Source organism: Sus scrofa, chromosome 14 (assembly GCF_000003025.6).
Source record: "Sus scrofa isolate TJ Tabasco breed Duroc chromosome 14, Sscrofa11.1, whole genome shotgun sequence".
Taxonomy (NCBI): Eukaryota; Metazoa; Chordata; class Mammalia; order Artiodactyla; family Suidae; genus Sus; species Sus scrofa.
In genome coordinates this window covers 121196941-121218230 of record NC_010456.5, presented here as the reverse complement: position 1 = coordinate 121218230, position 21290 = coordinate 121196941, and the positions used below count along the sequence as shown (strand labels likewise).

Sequence of the window (21290 nt, the reverse complement as noted above, 5' to 3'; positions counted from 1 at the left end):
ACAGGCTCTCCTTCCTGTGCCCAGACCCATGGCCCACCTCCTGCCCAAACCAGCCTTCCCCCTCTGGGTCAAGCCCCCTTCTGCCCAGTGCTGGGTTCTCAGAGTGGGATGTGGACAGAGGGCTGCCTCCACATTCCAGAGTGTGGGAAAGAGGCCCTGGGGCGGGGGTGGGGCTGGAGCTGCCAGCAGCCTCATAGGACACAAGGTCATGTAACTGGGCATCTGACTCAAAGACAAATGACAGGTTCACTGAACCCAGTTATTCTGCACTCCTGGGACGGACCCAAAACTGCCACTGGCCGGCTGCGGCTTTCAGCCTGAAAAGTGCAGAGAGAAACCACAACATTCTTTTACACACAAGCTTGCAGACAGGGGCTCCCTCCTAAAACATTTCTCTCCTAAATACCAATAAACAGACACAAATAGAAATGTCAACCCAGGTGGCCTCACTTCTCCTCCTGTTCTGTCTCTCCTTGAAGATCACTCAGCCCCCAGGGCCTAAAACCTTCGCTTTTCACCTTGCTCTTCAGAAGTCTTGCTTGAATGCCCCAACACATGGAGGGAATGGCATGTGAAGGCCCCCTCTCCTGAACTCAAGAAAAGAGAAGGAGGCTGCAGCCACTCACATCATAAATTGAAAAAAAATACATAAGCACAGGCAAAGGGAGTTCCCACTGTGGCTCAGTGGAAGTGAATCTGACTAGCATCCATGAGGATACAGGTTCGATTCCTGGCCTCGCTCAGTGGGTTAAGGATCCGGTGTTGCTGTGGCTGTGGTGCAGGCCAGCGGCTACAGCTGCAATTCGACCCTTGGCCTGGGAACTTTCATATCCTCGAGTGCGACCCTAAAAAGACAAAAAAAAGACACCAAAAAAAAAAAAAAAAAAGGCATAGGCAAAAGCACACAGTCACACTGCCTGGAGCAGGGTTCAGCCAAATGCAATTTGCATTACAGTTGGTTCTATGACTCTCACACCCTTCCACACATTTCCAGGGAGGAGAAGAGAGGCTGGGTAGCTCCTAGGGTACCAGGCCACACAGTGGGAAGTGGGAAGAGAGGAGGGAGAGAAAGTTGTTACAATCGGTGGAAAAAGGAGGGATGTAACTTTGGAGTTCTGGGGGACTAAAGTGTATGTTTTTGTTTTGTTTTGTTTTGTTTTTCCATTTTTGGCTGTAACATGGGGTTCCCAAGCCTGGGATCAGACCTGAGTCACAGTCTTGACCTAAGCCCCAGCTGGGGCAGCGCTGGATTCTTAACCCACTGTGCTGGGCTGGGGATCAAACCCACATCCCAGCGCTCTCAAGACGCCACCGATCCCGTTGTACCACAGCGGGAACTCCTGAAGTGCATGTTGTAGACAAGGAGGAACACACACAAAACTAAAAACAAAGTATTATGCGGATGTCACCATTTCCCCAAGGGACCAAAAATACCATTAGTGCATAGTCCTTACTTTTCAAACACATTTTCTCTTTCTGTTCAAGTTTCAGAATCACCCACTCATAGGAAATGGTCCATTTCAATAAAATGTCAAAGTCTTAGAAAACACACACACACAATCTCAAACGTATTTCTTCTAAACCAGCACCAAATGCTAGAAAGTCTTTGAGCGCCTTCAAGGTTAAGAAATTATGTCAGCCTTTTAATGTGTGTTTCAGCACCAGCTGGACTGAACTGAACAGCTCTCGATCTGCTTTCCGCACTGCACTCACCTGTTTCACCCCAGCCTCCCCTGAACGTCCACACCCAGGCTGAGCTGGTAGTGACAACAAATGACAATGGACAAGATGCTTCTGTACTCACATTCATCCCTGGGGACGCAGAAGGGAATGCGGGATTTGACTGAGTAAAAGTCCTCGCAGGAAGGGCTGCATATGAGGTTCCAAGATTTGAGGCATAATCTAAATGATAAATTACACAAAACTGGGTGAAAACCTAGTCATTTCCTTGACCTTCAAAAGTCATTATTAGCACAGAAGTGGAATGAGAAAAATGAAAAATTCCTTTTAACATTTTTTAAGGGCCACACTCATAGCATGTAGAAGTTCCCAGGCTTGGGGTCAAATCCCAGCTGCAGTTGCCAGTCTACATCACAGCCACAGCAATGCTGCAGCTCACAGCAATGCTGCAGCTCACAGCAATGCTGGATCATTAACCCACTGAGCGGGGCCAGGGATCAAACCCACATCTTCATGGATACCAGTTGCTGAACTACAATGAGAACTCCCCTTTTAACATATTGATTAGTGATTGGCGTGATTACACCTCTGGGCATGCTGGTAACCACAAAAACCATTTAAAACTTGCAGAAAATTTCCAAAAGCCCAGACAGCAGGCCTGGTGCATTTTACTGTCTTGGGGTCGGCTTTATAGATATTTAAGAAGGACACATCAGGGACACTGGGTTATTCAAAATGAGGCATTAAGAAGTCTTTGGGAAACTGATTTCTGTTTCAAGCTGACCTGTGGGCCCTTCCTCACCTTCGTTCCCAGCAGGGTTATAAACCGCTGTGCTGTTGGGGGAGGCACACAGTGTCCCTTCAGCTGGACCAAGTACACACCGGACACCAGTGCTGGAGAGGAGTGAAGGGGAGAACCAGTTATTCAATAAGTTAAAGAATTACCACACAACCCAGAAATTCCACTCCAAGGCTTAGACCCAAAATAGCAGGGAATAGATGTTCAAACAAAAACTTGTACACAGATATTGATAGCAGCCCTATTTATAATAGCCAAATATAGATCAAAAGATGACTGAATAAATGAAATATTTTATATATGTATATCTATACATATATATGATATTATTCAGTCATAAAAAGTCTACATATGCTACAATGTGGGCAAACCTTGAAAATAGTGCACTAAATGAAAAAAGCCAGTCACCAAAGGTCACATATTATATGATTCCATTTATATAAAATGTCCAGAAGAAACAAATCCATGGAGATAGAAAGCAGATGAGCGGTTGGCAAGGGCTGGGGGAGGAGGGTGCTGACTGCTGATGGGTGTGGGTTTCCCCTGAGGGTGATGAAAATGTTCTAGAACTAAGTAACAGTAGTATTTGCATGACTCTGTGAGTATGCTAAATACCACTGAACCACTGAACTGTATACTTTAAAATGGTTAAAATGGTGAGTCTTAAGTGAATCTCACCACAATAAAAAATGGGGAGTCTTCTTAAAAATTATTTTTAAAAATTGTGGTAAAAAATGCCATCTTAATGATTTTTAAGTGTATGGTCCGGTGGCATTAAGTACATTCACACTGTTTGGCAACTATGACTGCCATCCATCTCTAAAGAAGGCTTTCCATCTTGTAAAACTGAAACCCTGTACCCATCAAGCACTAGTCCCCCTCTGTCCAGCCCCAACCCTTGGCAGCCACCATTCTACTGTCTGTCTCTATGAATCTGACCTCCTATGAATCTTGGTACCTCCTGTAAGTAGAGTCACACAGCATTTGTCTCTGTGACAGACTTATCTCACTTATGTGATTGGCTTATCATATTCTCAAAGTTCACCCATGTTGTTGCATGTGTCAAAAATGCTTTCATTTTGGAACCCTCCTGCACTGTGGTACAACCACTATGAAAAACAGCATGAAGGTACCTCAGAAAACTATACATATAGAACTACCGTATGACCCAGCAATCTCACTCTTGGCCATATATCCTGACAAAACTTTCCTTGAAAAAGACACATGCACCTGTATGTTCACTGCAGCACTATTCACAATAGCCAAGACATGGAAACAACCTAAATGTCCATCAACAGATGAATAGATTAAGAAGATGTGGTATATATACACAATGGAATACTACTCAGCCAGAAAAAGGAATAAAATAATGCCATTTGCAGCAACATAGATGAGACTCTCATATTGAGTGAAGTTAAGTCAGAAAGAGAAAGACAAATACCATATGATGTTGCTTATATCTGGAATCTAATATAAGGCACAAATGAACCTTTCCACAGAAAAAATCATGGACTTGGAGAACAGACTTGTGGTTGCCAAGGGGGAGGGGGAGGGAGTGGGATGGACTGGGAATTTGGGGTTAATAGATGCAAACTATTGCCTTTGGAATGGATGAGCAATGAGATCCTGCTGTATAGCACTGGGAACTATATCTAGTCACTCATGATGGAGCATGATAATGTGAGAAAAAAGACTATACATATACGTGTGACTGGGTCACTTTGCTATACAGTAGAAATTGACAGCTATAATGGAAAAATAAAAATCATGATTTAAAAAAAATCCTTTGAAGGCTGAGTAATATGCCACTGTAAGTACAGACCGCATGCATTTACCTATTCATCTGGCCTGGATATTTGGGTGGTTTCCATCTTTTGGTTATCATGAATAAGAAAGGGAGGCCTTTTGAATGAGCTCATTTCCAAACACTCAACCCCATCCTCTATTCTACATCCCTGGGCCATGGCTCCTCTTTTCTGCGTGGGTTTCCTCAACCCCCTCCTCACTGGTCTCCAGGTGTCTGCCTTTGCCCTCCACCACCTATTCTCTGTACTGAAGCCAGGTTCTTGATCAGTGAAGCCAGGGCACAGCCCTCCTCTGCTAAGCCTTCAAGGTTCCAGTGGTACTCAAATCAAAAGTGAAAGTCTCACTTAACAAGTACCAGTGCTCAAGATGGGGCCCCAGTATTTCCCTGGCTCCTCCCTCCACCCCACCCCACCCCGCAAGCCACAATGCTCACACTAATGCTCATCAGAGCATTCCTGGACCACACCAGGGCCTTTGAACATGCTGTTCCTTCTCCTAGGAGTGCATGTCCCCAGACAGCCACAGCTCATTCCACATCCTCCTAGGGTTGTCCTTAATGAGGCCTGAGGACACACACATACACTTCCTCCTCCTGCCCTGATGTTATTTTCTGTCCAGCAACCCACCAGGAATGCTAGATAATTCACTGGTTTATCCCCTGACACACCGCCCTCTCATGAAGCGTAAGCCCCTTGAGAACAGAGATTTGCCTCTTTTGTTCTCTCCTGTTTCCCCAGCACTGGTAACAGAGAAAGACACACAGTAGGTGCTCAGTGAATGTTTGTTGAGTGCAGGCTTAAACCTGTCCTCCTGGATAGCACTTACTTTTCAGAGAAGAGCAGGCATTTCTGAGCGTGTAGCTTCCCTTTTACGTGCAGCTCCCAGTCCTAAGCCAGAAGGAAAGGAAAATGATGGGAAGTAGAACAGAGTCCAGGGAAAGCAGGGGATGAGGGCAGGCTTCCTTCTAAAGGTACAGAGCATAGAGTGCCCAGTTGGTGGACCAGCCCTGCAGACCCCTCCCCTTCTCCTTCCCAGGCTCCTCCCCCACTCCTGCCTCCCTAGCCAGCCCTCACTCTAGCCAGTGGCTCCCACCTGCACATCCCATGCCTATCTTGGACAGGAGCCAGATGCACAAGTCCTATTCCCTCTTCCCTCCTCCTTCTCAGTGGGTCCTTGGTCCTACCGCACCTCCAATGCATTTCCACATCTCCAAGGACCTGGGAGAATCTACAGGTGGACTCCCAGGGAGTTGCAAAGCCTTAGAATAGGCTTATAAGAGACAAAATCTTCCATCACCTCCCATGTCAGCCAGGCCCCTCCTGAGACAGGAAGTGAGAGGGTGTGTTCCCAGGTGACGGGGAGACACCTGCGGAAAGTGACCCAAGTAGAGGTGAGTGGCACACTGTGGCATGATGCCCAGTAAGCAGGAATCATTGTGCTCAGCAGACAGGATGAGAGGCAAGAGGCAGTACAGCCCAGTGCTTAAGAGGCACACGCTTTCAGTCGGATCCATGCTTGAATCTCCACTCTGTCACTTTCTAGCTCTGGGCCCTGAACAAGTCTTTCATTTCTCTGAGCCCCATTTTTGCATCTATGAAATGAGTATAATAATTGTATCTACCTTGGAGAGTTACTGCTGACACACAGAAAGGGTTTAATATATGCTAACTATAACCATTATTATTGCTTTGGAGTGTTTCACTGAATCATCACTACATTTGGAGAGGAAATTTACATTACCAGGGGCTTTTGTGTGCAGGGGTCCAAAGCATTTTACAACCACTGGGAAGGTGTCATGAGGCTCTATGCCCATTTTGCAGATGGAAAAGCTGAGGCTCTCTATAATAACTTGTGTAGGTCCAGCCTAAGGATCACTCTTGCCTGACCCAAAATTCTACTAATTTTTTTTTGTTTTTTCTTTTTAGACTCAGGACGTTCTCAAGAACAGTAGCTTCCTTGTCTACCACAGGGAAAAGCCCTCCTCAAGCAGACAGAGGCTCTAATTCCTGAGTCACTTTTCTGTAACCCAGGTGGGGTCACTTGATCTCTGCTAACCTCAGCTCTCTCATTTACAAACAAGGGTAAGAATCTCTTACTCGTCTTTTGGGTTTTTTTTGGCTTTTTAGGGCCTCACTCGCAGCATATGTAGGTTCCCAGGCTAGGGGTCGAATTGGAGCTACAGCTGCCAGCTTATGCCACAGCCACAGCAACGCAGGAACTGAGCCATGTCTGCGACCTACACCACAGCTCATGGCAACACCAGATCCTTAACCCACTGAGTGAGGCAGCGATCGAACCCACAAACATGGTTACTAGTTGGATTCATTTCCACCACGCCACAACGGAAACTCCTCTTACTCATCTGAAAGCAAGTGACTGGCTCTGATACAATTCTGAAGTTCTTTTTGCTTCTGATACCTAGGGTTTTAATGGCAAAGTTCTGTCACCCAATCCCCAAATGGAACAGCTCCTGGCTGAGGAGAGCAAAAGCCACCAGGCTGTGGTGACAAGCCCGCCCAGACTCCAGCTGTGGCGCCTGGCCAGCCTCAGGTGACTCACCTTCAGATCAAACACCTTCTTGTCGCAGATGCTACAGATGTGCGGCAGGTGGAGGGGGGCCACACCGTGAAAGTCATTCAGCTCCTGCACCTGCAGGGGCCGCATGGACAGCACCGCCTGCTCCTCCTTGGCCCGCCGCCGGGCTCCACTGAAACCCTGTTTGCTGTGGTTGAGCCGACCCCCAGGGAAGGAGGGGTCCTGTCTGGGGTGGGCTCCTCGGGGTCATAGAGCTCATAGGGCTGGCTAGGGTGTGGAGGCCACAGGTTGGGGGCTGCTGTAAGATCAGGCTTGCTTTGACCAGAGAATCCGTGGGGGCTCTCCCACTGGCTGTTTGGACCCTGCAGCAGTGGACCTACCTCGCCTTTCAAGCCCCCGGCCGTGTCGGCCGCAAAGGTGCCAGCCACCTGTGACCCTTGGGAGGTGGGTCCGTAGAAGTCCTTGGGAAGGCAGCTTGGCTGTCTTGCCCTGAGTGGCTGTAGTGCCCTTCATAGGTCACGCTGCCCGAGGTAGAGGCCGAGGCTGGCAGGAAGCTGGGCTGACTGTCAGTTTCAGAGCCATATGCCTGGCCCGAGGTGGCTTTGCCATACTCATAGAAGCCCGCTGCAGCAGGGGCGGGCCCTGTCTTGCCAATGCCCAGGATGACCGCTGGCTGGGCAGGGGTCTGGGGCATGACCCCACTGAAAGGGTGCATCACCATGGTATTGGGGGCTGGCTGGGAAGGTTCACTGAGGGCCCTGGGCCTCGTGTCTGCCCAGCTGAGAAGGTGATGGCATTAGAGGGAAACCGGGTGCTGGGCACGGTCGTGGCGTGGGGGGCACCCCCGTGTGGCCGTGGGGGCGCTGATCATGGACGGATGCCTCAGCTGGTTGAAGAGAGGCTGGGACATGGCCACTTTGGAGAGGACCTGGTTCAGGACCGTGGCGGCCGCGGTGTTGTTGGTGACAGCCGTCTGTGCCAGCTTCAGCCGGTGGAGGGTGAGCTGAGCTTGCAGCTGAGCCAGTTGGAGGCTAGCAGGCGAAGGAAGCAGCGGGTTCGGGTTACTGACAGAGAACGGGGTCTTGTCCAGGAGCTTGGCAGCACTGCGGGGAGACAAAGGTTTAGATGCACAGATGCTTTCCCAAGGGGGTAACAAGCTGTTTGTTCATCTGTGGCCCCTCTTCCGTACAAACAAGACCTTCCCACATAGGCCCCACGTATAACTGAGTTTGCAGAAATCTGTGTTCATACACATCAATTAAACAATTTGTATTTATTTTTTTATTGTCTTTTTGCCTTTTCCTAGGGCTGCTCCCGCAGCACATGGAGGTTCTCAGGCTAGAGGTCTAATCGGAGCTGTAGCTGCCGGCCTACGCCAGAGCCACAGCAATGTGGGATCCGAGCCACATCTGCAACCTACAGCACAGCTCATGGCAACGCCGGATCCTTAACCCACTAAGTGAGGCCAGGGATGGAACCTGCAACCTCATGGTTCCTAGTCGGATTTGTTAACCACTGCACCACGACGGGAACTCCCAGACAATTTTTGAAACTCCGAAAGAAAAATTATCATATGACATAATGTCCAGTCTCATTGGTAATCAAAGAGATACAAGTTAAACAATTAGAAACAAATATTTGCCTAGCAAAGTAGTACATATACAGTACTCAGTGCTGATGAGATAGAGTGGAATGGGCATAAAATCAATGACAGTCTAAAAAATTAAACTCATGCAACTTTGTCAAAAGGTAGTCTGGAAATACATACTCATTATAGCCATATTCTTTGACCCGATAATTCAGTTCTACAAATCCCAAGAAAATAAGCTAAAATGCAAACAAAACTTGACACCCAAAGATGTTTAATAATACTATGTTATATAAGAGTACAAGGCTGAAAGTTACCAATATCTGATAACAGCAGGGAGGGGAGTTTTAAAAGTGAGTAAATTATGATACATTTACAGAATGAAATGTCACATAAACCATTCACTATCGACGCATAAATTTCTACCTTATTATGTAATATCTAGGACATTCAAAAAAGTGTTCCTATCACCAAGCTTAAGACAGAAAACATTCTATGAGAAAAAGAATGTATATATACGTATGACTGGGTCACTTTGCTGTACGGCAGAAATTGACACAACATTATAAATCAACTATATTTTAATTTAAACAAAAAGAAAGAAAACATTCTGCCAAACTATATCCCTCTAGGGTACCTGCTTTCCCACCGTCGTCATTGCCAATAGTAGACATCATCTTGAACTTGATATGGTCATTGTTTACAAAGAAAGACAAATTCGTGACATGAGAAAATCCGTATACTCTAATGTTAATTGAAAAAAGCAGTCTTCAGGAGTTCCTGTGGTGGCGCAGTGGTTAATGAATCTGACTAGGAACCATGAGGTTGCAGGTTCGATCCCTGGCCTTGCTCAGTGGGTTAAGGATCCAACATTGCCATGGGCTGTGGCTTAGGTCGCAGACACGGCTCGGATCCTGCGTTGCTGTGGCTGTGGTATAGGCCAGCTGCTACAGCTCCGATTAGACCCCTAGCCTGGGAACCTCCATATGCCGAGGGAGTGGCCCTAGAAAAGGCAAAAAGACCCCCCCCCAAAAAAAAGTAGTCTTCAAAAAAATTGCACACAAAATGAATTGTGTGTGTATATTTGCACCAAAAAGATTTTCAGCCTTGTCCTCATTTTACATTCAAAAGCAACAAGAATCACATGCCCTTCAGTCCACTCTGAAACCCACTTAGCATAAGAGATAAAGATTTACACGTAATGAATATGAATTTGAGATCGGAGGCAGTGGTGTACTTTCACAGAATCTCGTGGGGGTGTTCTGTCTAACATGCGCCTTTCGTGTGACCTCTGTTGGTTGGTTATGGTGTTTTCTAGACCAAAAATCAGGACCTGTGGACTAGAAAGACGACAGACTTTCCCTAAAACTTTGGGATATGTGTTACCATTGTCAGAGCTGTTTTGTAAGACCTCGTATTTCCTGGTCTCTCCCTTCCAGGGAGTGGGTACAATCAGGAGATGTATTCGGGATGTTGATAAACTGGAATTCTCGGGGCATTTCAGTGGGAAGAATGGGACTGTGCAATTGAGACTGGGATGACCAGGGAGAGCCCAGGTTGTACCTTCTGCATACCTACAGATGTGTGGGGTAGAAACTGCAAAGCTGGGACACTTTAAACAAGGTGTGTGGCGTGTCACACCTCTCCCACTTTGGAGACACTTCAAGAAAAGAGAGCATTTGCTTGGGTGTGTGCTCTGCATTGGTCCAAGAGAACGAGGGGAGGCAGCTGAGTGGGGAGAGATTCTCACATTCACTGTGACACTGTGGGACCAGTGCTTTGCCTGTGTTATCTCGTTGGACCTCTCCATTGGTCCTATGGGGAAGGTACCTTCACCCCGATTTTGCAGGGCAAGGACCTAACGCTCGGAGAGATTAGGTGACCTACTTAACCAATACCCACTGATGGTGAGTACAGACCAGGGAATCAAACCCTAGCCAGGCTTTGCCAAGAGGAGAAAGGGACAGGAGGTTCAGGATGCAGCTCCTCAGCCCTCTCTGAGTACATCATCATGGGCTCTATCACTGTTTTGTCCGCGTGTTTCTCACCCAGAACATGAGGCACACCCACATTCAAATACAAGTACAACACACGTTTCAGAGCCAGACGTAAATAACTTTGGGTTACTCGTTCTCATTCTGTGAGAAATCAAGGGTTTGCTCTACGTCATTAAAGAGATAGGACCTTCACCCAGCCAGCAGCCTGGCTGTGCTCCAAGGACAGAAGAAGCTGGCTGCATTTTAAAATATTAAGGGGTTGGGGTGGGTCAAGGTTGTAGGGAGTAACAGACCTTTTCTCCCCTGGGTAATTGTACCGGTTGCAGCTAAATCTTGGTGACCCCAGTGTGGCCCAGGCACAAGTCATGGCAGCAGCAGAGGTGGGGAGGCGCTAACTGTCCACGTGGGTGAGAATATGAAAGGAAGTGAGGACAGTGGAGAGTCTGGTGATAGATTTCTGCTTGTGTAGTATTAAGTAGCTGAGCTTTAGAAGAGCAATTAAGCTTAACTCAAAACCCTGCCCGCACAGGGCCAACCCTTCCTACAGGTTTGTCCCCCATGCAGCCTGCCCTTGCTAACAAGGCGATAATGAGGTGCCAACTTGGTTTCCATGACTAGAGTGAGACGGGGTTGGTTTTGTCTCTCCCAGAGAAGTCAGCTGTATTTTCTAAAACTGTGTTCTGGGCTGGAGGGAGCGCTTGCTGGAGAGTCTGCTTCACTGCTGAAAGGACATGCGAGGAAGAGCTGTCCTTCCAACTAGGAGAGCCAACCTGGCCGGGAGTCTGCAGGTCAGCCATGGGAAACCAGTGCTTTTCCAAGGACGGGCCAGGTTACGGAGGTCTGCTCATTCACCTGCAGTGAATACAAAGTCGGGACTAGATTTTCTCCTGCTCTGCCTAGCAAATCCCTAGTGTCCCCAACTTGAATCACCCTTGAGCAGCACTCATTTCACCTGAATCATCAGAACTAATAAATAAAGACCTTTAGATGAAGAAGATCTACATCAGAGTTCCCATCGTGGCTCAGTGGTAACAAACCCGACTAGTACCCATGAAGACTCAGGTTCAATCCCTGGCTTCGCTCAGTGGGTTAAGGATACGGTGTTGCCGTGAGCTGTGGTGTAGGTTGCAGACACGGTGCGGATCCTGACTTGCTGTGGCTGTGGTGTAGGCCAGCAGCTGCACCTCTGATTCAGTCCCTAGCTTGGGAACTTCCATATGCCTCATATGTGGCCCTAAAAAGACAAAAAGAAGAAGATCTACTTCACGTTACTCTTTTTTTTTTTTTTTTTTTTTTTTTTTTTTGTCTTTTCTAGGGCTGCTTCTGCAGCATATGGAGGTTCCCAGGCTAGGGGTCGAATCGGAGCTGTAGTCACTGGCCTACGCCAGAGCCACAGCAACGTGGGATTTGAGCCTCGTCTGCGACCTACACCACAGCTCACGGCAACGCCAGATCGTTAACCCACTGAGCAAGGGCAGGGATCAAACCCACAACCTTGTGGTTCCTAGTAGGATTCATTAACCACTGTGCCACGACGGGAACTCCTACTTCACTCTACTTTTTAAAAGCCTTAAAATTCTTAGCCTATCAGAGTAAATACTTAAAATTCAGGTGCATTTAACAATTATACTTCTGAGCCAAAAACCAGGGCACATAGTCTGACACCTTAAAGGCTAAAACTCTTCCTGTCTTCACATGACCTCGGTTTGTCACTGTTACATCACCACCTTGCATTGAAAATAATTGCTTATGTGCCTTTCCCCTTCCATTAAACAAAAGCTTCACCGGGCAAGGGAGCATGTCTTGAAGAGTCTCACATTTTCCCTGCATTCTGCTGCCTGCTTGGTGGCCACTCAGTAACCATCATGAACAGAATGAACAAGGAAGATAATGGACAAATTATAGGAAGGAGACCCAAAAATATACCCAGAAAGCAAATGGATGGTGCTGTTATATACAGCTTAAACTTCAGTCAGGTGCAGAGTCGCCTGCCTGGGGGACTGGATACAATTCCCCGTTCCAAAGCAGGAGTCTCAGTACGCTCTCCCCCTGTTCAAATCCAGGGTTTGAAATCAAATGGATAATCCTCCTGGTTAGGGTGAATAATGACCCCCCCCAAAAAATACTCCTACACCCTCACTCCCGGAACCTGCGAATCTTACCTAACATGGTAAAGGGGACTTTGCAGGTATGGTTAAATTAAGGATATTGAGATGAAGACATTATCCAGAACTATCTGTGTAGGGCCAATAGAATCACAAGAGTCCTTATGTATTAGAGGCAAGAGGATCAGAGTCAGAGAGAAAAGGTATAAGGATGGAAGCAGAGTCAGAGAGGAGAAAAGATGCTATGCTGCTGGCTTGGAAGATGGAGGAAGGGGCCATGAGCCAGTGGTCTCTAAACACTGGAAAAGGCAAGGAAACAAATCTTCCCTTAGAGCCTTTAGAAGGAACCAGCCCTGCTTACATCTTGACAGTGGCTCAGTGACACTGATTTTGCACTTCTGACTGCCAGAACTATAAGAAATTTGTATTGTTGTAAGCTACTAAATTGTGGTCATAGGGTACAGAAGCAACAGGAAATGAATATAATCTACCAAGAAAATTGGGCTCAAGAGAGGTTTCCATTCAGAGAGACAGTGGTGGGTGAGGGGACATTAGCTGGATCTTGTCGGTATGAACTCAGGCTCTCAGAGGTCCTGCAGAGCACAGACCATCTGACCCAGGATCTGGTCCCCCAGAGCACAGACCATCTGACCCGAAGACCCTATGGGAACTCAGCCAGGAGCCAGAAACACCCAGAGGTCTCTTTCTTTTCCAAGTCAGATTTCTCTAACCACCTGAAGAGATGGCAACCTGGGAAAGCTTTGCATTGCAGACCCTCAGGGATCAACGCAACCACCCCTCTCATCAACAAAGAAAGTGACTTGCCCAAAGCCACAGAGCCTGGATGACATACAGCCTTAATGGAAACCCAGAGCTTTCAAACCAGCTTCTACTGTCTGACAGAATAGCCTTGCCCCCACAAGCTTTAAGTTCCAGAACTATCATCACCAAATTATCAACTCCACCCAATTTATCTATGGTCCCCCCCATGCAAGGCATTGGATAAGCACAGAGGAGATGCAGAGATGCAGGCCCATTCTGGAACCCCTGTCAGCTCCTGAGGTGACGGCAGAGATGCCCCCTTGCCTGGGGAAGGGGTGGGGGGCATGGTTCTATGCCCCTGCCACCTCCTCTCTTCTAAATCTTGTGCAACAGCACTGCCTGCAATCATGGCCAAACCTCAGATCTGGGGCAGAGTGAGAGCACATAACCTGGGCATCTGGGCACAGGGCTAGAATACCTACCACACAACCCCACGGAGAGAGGGCTGGTCCACACTCAGACACGAAACACTCAGCAGAGCCACTCTGATTCACCCAGCCCCCCAACTCCCCACCAGCCAGGCTCACCCCCCCTCAGGGCAGAGGTTTCCTTTCTGAGCCATTAATTGTTACAAAGAATTCACAGGGCATAACTGCATTTAAAACTCTGGTTCCCTGCTCATTTAGAAATTTTTTTTTTTCAATTAAAGTAGCATTTCTCTCAAGAGTTTTCAAAAGCAATTACACATAAAGGAGAATGAGTTGGCTTTACAATGCCAGAAGATTTAGGAGATCCAGATGAAAACTGTTTCTAATGGTTTAATTCCATAGTGTGGAAAGGACGTGGAACATATTGCATCCCCTGGGCGAGCCGACAGCTGTCTGGGCTTGATAACGCCCACTGTTCGCCCCAAAGCTCTTTCACATTTTGTTCTGAGTCCCCGGCAGGATGGGAGAAGGGATTAACATATGGGCACAAGAAGTAAAGGCACTGACCTTCCTCAGTTCCAGTCAGGGTGCTGGAAATTCAGCAAGATTTTTGTGACATCACCCTTCCCACTCTGAAGGGACAGGAGGGTCCCCACGACACAGGCTGGGGCCATGGGGGTCTCTGCTCTGAAACGACTCCAGCAAAGGGGCCAAGAGTTTGATTCAGCCCAAAGGCACCAAATATCTATATACTCAGAAGTGGCTCTGTGGTGGCGACACAGAGATGGAAAAAGAGAAACCTTCCCAAGAGACCACAGGGGAGCCCGATCGACACAGAGAGTGATGAACGTTCCGACGGAGGTAAGCACAAAACAGCAAGGCACAGGAGGAAGTGGTTCAAGCCTCAGATGTTTCAGAGAAATGTAATAAGTCAAAGAAAAGGTCAACTCAAGGGCTGTCCCCTGAACTCTGAACAAAAACTTACAAACATTCTGGGTTTGTTAATCCACCTACCGGTGCAAACAGGCATCAGCTGTTGGTGAAGGGCAGCTGTAGGGTGAACTGTGGTCAGGGACCTGACCTCCATCTGCCTGTTACTGGTTGTGCGATGGGAGAAAGTTGCTTAATTTTTCCTCGGAATTTTCTCATCTATAAAAGGGGAATAGTCATCTCCATCCATGTGACCCAGCCCACCTGGTCAGAGACCCCTGGCCACAGTGATCGGCTCAGAAATGGAGCTGGAACCATCAGGAGACAATGGTCATCTTGTCAGGCCACACCAGGGTTTCTACTGGCTGAATTTAAGCCACCCCTTAAGGAGAGCCTATCTAAGAAGAAAGCCCAGCCAAAGGCACTGGCCTGGAGATGGGCACAGGCCACTCCTAGATGCCCTACAAGGATGCCTCCAGCCTGCTTTCCCTGCATCTGCTTGGACTTTTCCTTACATGAACCAATGTATTTCCTTTATGTGCCTAATAAAAATAAGAGTACACAAAGAAAGCCAACCTGGAGCTCCTGTTGGGGCTCAGGGGAAACGAATCCAATTACTATCCATGAGGATGTGGGCTCCACCCCTGGCCTCCTTCAGTGGGTTGGGGATGTGGCATGCCGTGAGGTGTGGTGTAGGTTGCAGATGTGGTTCAGATCCTGCCTTCCTGTGGCTGTGGTGCAGGCCGGCAGCTGTAGCTCCGATTCAACCCCTAGACTAGGAACTTCCATATGCCACTGGCGTGGCACTGAAAAAAAAAAAAGAAAGCCAACCTACTTGAACCACCCGCATGTAATTTGGACAGTTTTCTCCATGGCCCCACGTTGACTCAAGAGTTCCCTGTCATGCCACAGCTTCCTGAGCAGAGCGACTAAGTGTAAGGACCGGCAGCTTCAGGCAAGGGGTCACTGCGAGGGAAGTGGGACCTGGGTGGAGTAGGAGCCCCATGCTGTGGTCACAGAGGGTCCCACAAGGGCGTGGGCTACACACCTTTCTACAGGTTTGGAGAGCCGGCTCTGGCCACACAGGTGCTCCTATGAGAGGGGACATAATCCTCACCTGAGGCAGTTTCTAAGTAACACCTTTCATTTCTCAGCCCTTAACAAGCCAATTTTGCTGTTCTAAGAACTGGCTTTATTATACAAGGCATTTGTTATTTCCCCAGGAGAAGCAGCTCTTTATTACAGGTACAAACAGTTCCCGTCTTTTTTCAGCTGGAGGAGAGCTAAGTATACAGGGAGTAAGTATACACTGGGCTGTGGGCTGCCCTGAATAAACCGGGAGGAATCTGGCATTCTGGGTTCCAGTCCTAACTCAGCACTCGTCAGCTGTGTCACCGTGGACTACAGACCTTACCTCCCTGAGCCTCAGTGTCCTCATTTAGTAAAAGAGAAGTCACAGTCTTTCCTGGGGTTCAGTAAGGAGTTGTCAAAACGCTCTGTAAACTATTAGATCTAAAAGTGTAGCAATGACTGGGAAATTACTGGGAAAAAAAACAAACCAAAAAAAACATTTTCTGTGTGATCACAACACACCCTTCCCTTTCAGAAACATTCCTCTGCAGAAGTGATATTTGTCACTCACGTCCTTGTAGACCATCTCATTGCCACTAGGATTCAGGGTAGAAGGATGTAAAATCGATTCAGCCATATTAATGGAGTACCGACCCTACCAATGTGATTATGCTTCTGCATGGCAGATGGGGGGGGAGTGGGCAGGATGGGAAGGGGCATTGCCCAGAGGCTAAGGGCACAGGTTTCAGAGTTCATGCTGAGCTGGGTATGAATTCCCGCTTGCCATGCATCAGCTGGTGCCTTTGGGCAGCCTCAGAGTCCTCATTACTAAAGCTTCAGGTTTGATCTGAGAATTGGTTATATCTCAGCTTTAGGTTTGATCTGAGAGTTAAATGGCCAGGTAGACATAAACTAGTCCACACAGCTCCTCCACACAGTAAGCATACACCAAAGCAATGGAGCAGCAACCATCACTACTAGCCTTCTTAACACTGTCATTGTCATTGCCATTACCACCACTGCCACTGGTGGAATCACCATCAGGACAAGTGGCAGGTGAGCTCTGCAAAGCCTGGGAGATGAATTTTCCTTAGAGGAGACAGATGACAGAAAATGCAGAGATGTGAACAGAGAAAGAAGGGAAGTAAAACATAAGGGGGGCCATCTGCTGGGAGAGGAGGGAGCAGGGGTGGGGACTGGGACTTGGGAGGGAACAGAGTTATCACAGCTGTTTGGTGAACCGCTGAGTAGTCAACAATAGATTAAAGGCCACGAAGTTACGCAAAGATGCAGCTGAACTCCAGAGGTACGAATGCGTGGGGACTCACAGCAAGCTTTTCCCTGGTAACATCTGGCCATCCAGAAGCTGAAGCCAAGAAGCACAGCCCAGAGCACATGGTACCCACACCAACTGGTGGACTGGTCACATTTCCAGTAAGCACCATACCTTCCAGAATAATCAGAAATTTCAATTCACTTCCAGTTCAACTCAGTTCCCTTTCCACGCCAAGCAGTGAATGTGCCATTTCTTATGTGCTAAGACACAACATGTATTCCAGGGAAGAGAGCTCAGGACCAGGCAAGAGAAATGTTTTCAGGTTTGTTCACACCTTACAGAGCAACCAAATCAAATCAAGTGCAATGATCAAGGTCAGGGTCAGGGCCAGGGCTTTGCTGGGTCCTGCCCTTCTGTTGCCTCCTGGGCGCTGAACCTCAAATTGCAAATTCTAAACTCTGCCGTAACTCTTAAAAACTAGGTCAGGGAACAGTCCCTAAATGTCAGGTTACAAAGATGATGATGATGCTATCACAGTAATATTGGGGCTGAAGTTCAAACTGTAGCTCGTTATCACAAAACTTGAGAGCAAGAAGAGATCTCAGAGACCACGGAGCGGGAACCCACTTTTTTATTTTTATTTTTATTTTTGTCTTTTTGCTATTTCTTTGGGCCGCTTCCGAGGCACATGGAGGTTCCCAGGCTAGGGGTCTAATCAGAGCTGTAGCCACCGGCCTACGCCAGAGCCACAACAACTCGGGATCCAAGCCGCGTCTGCAACCTACACCACAGCTCACGGCAACGCCGGATCGTTAACCCACTGAGCAAGGGCGGGGACTGAACCCGCAACCTCATGGTTCCTAGTCGGATTCGTTAACCACTGCGCCACCACGGGAACTCCCCACTTATTTTTTGGAGGAAAAAAAGTGAAACACAAAGAAGCAGGCACACTCTGTGAATCAATCCAATCCCGTGGAGAGATAGAAGGTCCTCGAGAGACTCTCATGCTAAGTCAGTCAGAGAAAGACAAATACCATATGATATCACTCATATCTGGAATCTAATATATGGCACAAATGAACCTTTCCGCAGAAAAGAAACTCATGGACGTGGAGGAAAGGGGGAGGGATTGGGAGTGGGATGGACTGGAAATCTGGGGTTAATAGATGCAAACTATTGCCTTGGGAATGGATAAGCAATGAGATCCTGCTGTACAGCACTGGGAACTATAACTAGTCCCTTATGATGGAGCATGATAATGTGAGAAAAAAGAATGTATACATGTATGCCTGACTGGGTCATCTTGCTGTATAGTAGAAAATTGACAGAACACTGTAAACCAGCTATAATGGAAAAAAATAAAAACCACTAATAAAAATTTTTTTTCAAAAAAAAAGAAGAAGGTCCTCATCCCTTGGGGCTAATGCAGCCTCCATGGCGGACGGGTCCCCATCAACATTCACCAGGGGAGTATTTTCCTTTGGAGGAGAAGAGTGAAATCATACCCTTTTTTGACAGTGTTGTCTTCCGGGCAACAACAGGGCTCCTGGATTATCACTAGAGAGGCCTCAGTGACTAATTTTGAAAACACTGGGTCAAGGCTGGCGTTATCCCATGTTTGGGTTTTAGCCATGACATTACCATACAATGATTCATGTCACCATGACACCTCTTGGAACGATTCCTAACAGCAACAATAATCCTGTTATCTCTCTTGCGTTTTGTGTTTTTCAGTTGGAGTGTGAGTAAGTGTTTTCACCTCATTAGCTCTCTGACCTCTAGGACAATCATATGGGTAGGTAAACCAAATATGACCATTTCCAGTTTATATTAAGAGAGAGAGTGAGACCAAGAAAGGGCAGATGACTCACCTGAGAGCATCCAGCAAATAAGGGACTGGCAGGGACCTGAGGATCTTTTCACTGTACAGCCAGTGTTCTGTCATCTGTTCACATATTCATTAAGGGCAGACTTCTAAAACCACATTCTTGCACCTACTTCCTTGGGTGTAATTTTTTTTTGGGGGGGGGGTATGTGTTTGCTAAAGTTACTAAAATATAATTTCCTTTATTTTGTGGGGTTTTTTTTTACCTCCCAACTTGTTACAGTGTTTTCTCTTATTTTTTCCCAGCTCTATGGATATATAATTAACACTTAACATTGTATAAGTTTAAGGCATACCTGTAACACCTTGATATATGTATATATTGTGAAATGATCACCACAATAAGTTTAGTTAACGTATGGACAACATGATTTTAAAGAACACACTTGATATCAAATCACCAGCTTTTTGATCCATTGTATTCTACACCCCTTCCCCTTAATCAGTCAGAATAAGGTTTTCAGAACCAGGGGACCAAAGGGCAGCTAGTGATTTTTTTTTAACTAGACAAGAGAGGGCCTGCCTTTCCTGCCAGAGTTATTAGAAGTGGTCAAAATGTGCAAAAGAGAACTGGTAATGCAGCAAATCCAGAGAAAAGAATATACATCCCGCTAGGGTCTTAACAGGAAAAGACTTAGAGCAAAGACAGAATTAACGTCAGTGTCACCACCCAGAACCATAAATTAGCTTTGTTTTCTTCCTTCTGGACCAATTTGCTTTCTTTAAAATATCCTTTATTTTGTAAAACGATAGTATTATAGGGGTGATTTATTTTTCATATTCATATTTGTTTTGTTTTGAATTTTAAAACTGAAAATCCAAAGAATGTAACAAATACATATTAATTGATGGCCCACCACTTCAAATGAATAAACGTTACTATTATGGTCATTTTTGCCCCCAAGTACTTTGTATCAAAAAATCAAATAAAATTATACAGATAAAGTTGAAGTTCCCTTTGAGACTCCACCTAGTCTGATTACACCCTCATGTCCCCAGTAACATCCACCTGTGGTGTGTATCTATTTATCTACATATCTGTCTGTTCACCTATCGACAGAAAGAAAAGGTTTAAAAGGAAGAGACTTTGTCTATAGGTGCACGTGCTCATAAAATAGCATGTAAGCCTGGTTTCAACGAAGTTTCTCTTAAAGAAACAAATGCATAGTCTTCCAAGTTTCTTTCACACACTAAAGATTGAAAGCAGCGTGGTGGAGTGATGGGGTGAACAAATGAGCCAGCTAGAAATCAGAAGACCCAGGCCTGGGTCACAGAGCTACTATTTATTCCCTGTGGGATTGTATGTCAGTCAACTTCCCTTTTTTTTTTTTTTTTTTGGCAAATAAGAGAGCTGGATGAAAGTATCCCCAAGGCCTTTTCCACCTTTGAATCTGATGACTCGAAGGTTTAATTTCTTCATCTGTCAAACTGAGATAAGAATGTCCACCCTGCTAGCTGTTATAAAGATCAAATATGATGTACAGGTGTTTTGTAAAGCATAGTGATCATGATAATAATTATTACAGTTGAATAATACTAAATAATAATTATTATTACTACTCACAAATTAAGCTAGTTTTAAGCTCCTGGGAATGCTTTTAAAAAAACTATTGTCATACTACTATTGTTATATATATCTTGGTCCAGACAGATGTGTTGCAGTCCAGCCAGTATGAAATAATTTAAGTTCTTCTAACCCTGTTCTCTTGGACAGGCAGTTCTGCACAAAGAGAGGCTCTCAACTCTCTCCAGGAAGACTTAATGGATGAAAAACTAACAGTGCCTCGCTGTAAGACTGCCTTCCTCTACAAAGGCATGCCACAGACAGAACTAGGCTTTCATAGGAAAATACAGCTCAAATCCACGTGGGGATGGAACCAGTGTGCCTGAGACACAACTCTGCAGGAGATTCATGCAGAATTTCACTGGTTTTGTGCAGGCTAAAACGGAGGGTGGGGATTTGACCTCTGCAGTTAGGAGAGGTTGTTCTGTTTTCTCAGTAACATAAGATATGGTGACCTCTCAATCCATAAACTCTTCCTGGGAACATTGGGGTCTTTTGAGATGGAAAAACAAGCCGTTCAAAATGTATACTTAACAACTGCTCTACAAGTTTTCTAAGAAGCCAAATGTTAGTGTTTACACATGCAAATGAAATATTTAGGGGTTTATAGACCAACAGAGCCCAGTGAAGGACACCGTGCACACAAATATAAACGCCTTTGCATATACAGTTCCCTTGCCCAGGACAACCTCCTCTCTACTCCCCCTCACCCATGTAACTACCATACTTCAACATGCAGCTTAGATGGCACCTCCTCCAGGCAGCCTTCTCTGACTCCTGCCCCCTTCTAGTGTGTACTGGTGCCTCTTCTGTGATTCCCCATAATGCTTTGCTGCTCCACTAAGCTCAATTACACTTTTCTTC

General features: G+C 46.5%; 1 protein-coding gene across 1 annotated transcript in view; it reads right to left on the bottom strand.

The window, feature by feature from the left end:
• RBM20 (RNA binding motif protein 20) overlaps window positions 1–21290 on the bottom strand; it is a 210929-nt gene that overhangs the window by 51594 nt on the left and 138045 nt on the right. Inside the window, 9 exon segments of the mRNA XM_021073215.1 lie at window positions 1805–1902; window positions 2483–2574; window positions 5111–5172; window positions 6845–7029; window positions 7032–7286; window positions 7289–7546; window positions 7549–7656; window positions 7659–7682; window positions 7685–7923. Coding sequence (XP_020928874.1) covers window positions 1805–1902; window positions 2483–2574; window positions 5111–5172; window positions 6845–7029; window positions 7032–7286; window positions 7289–7546; window positions 7549–7656; window positions 7659–7682; window positions 7685–7923 — 1321 coding nt within the window.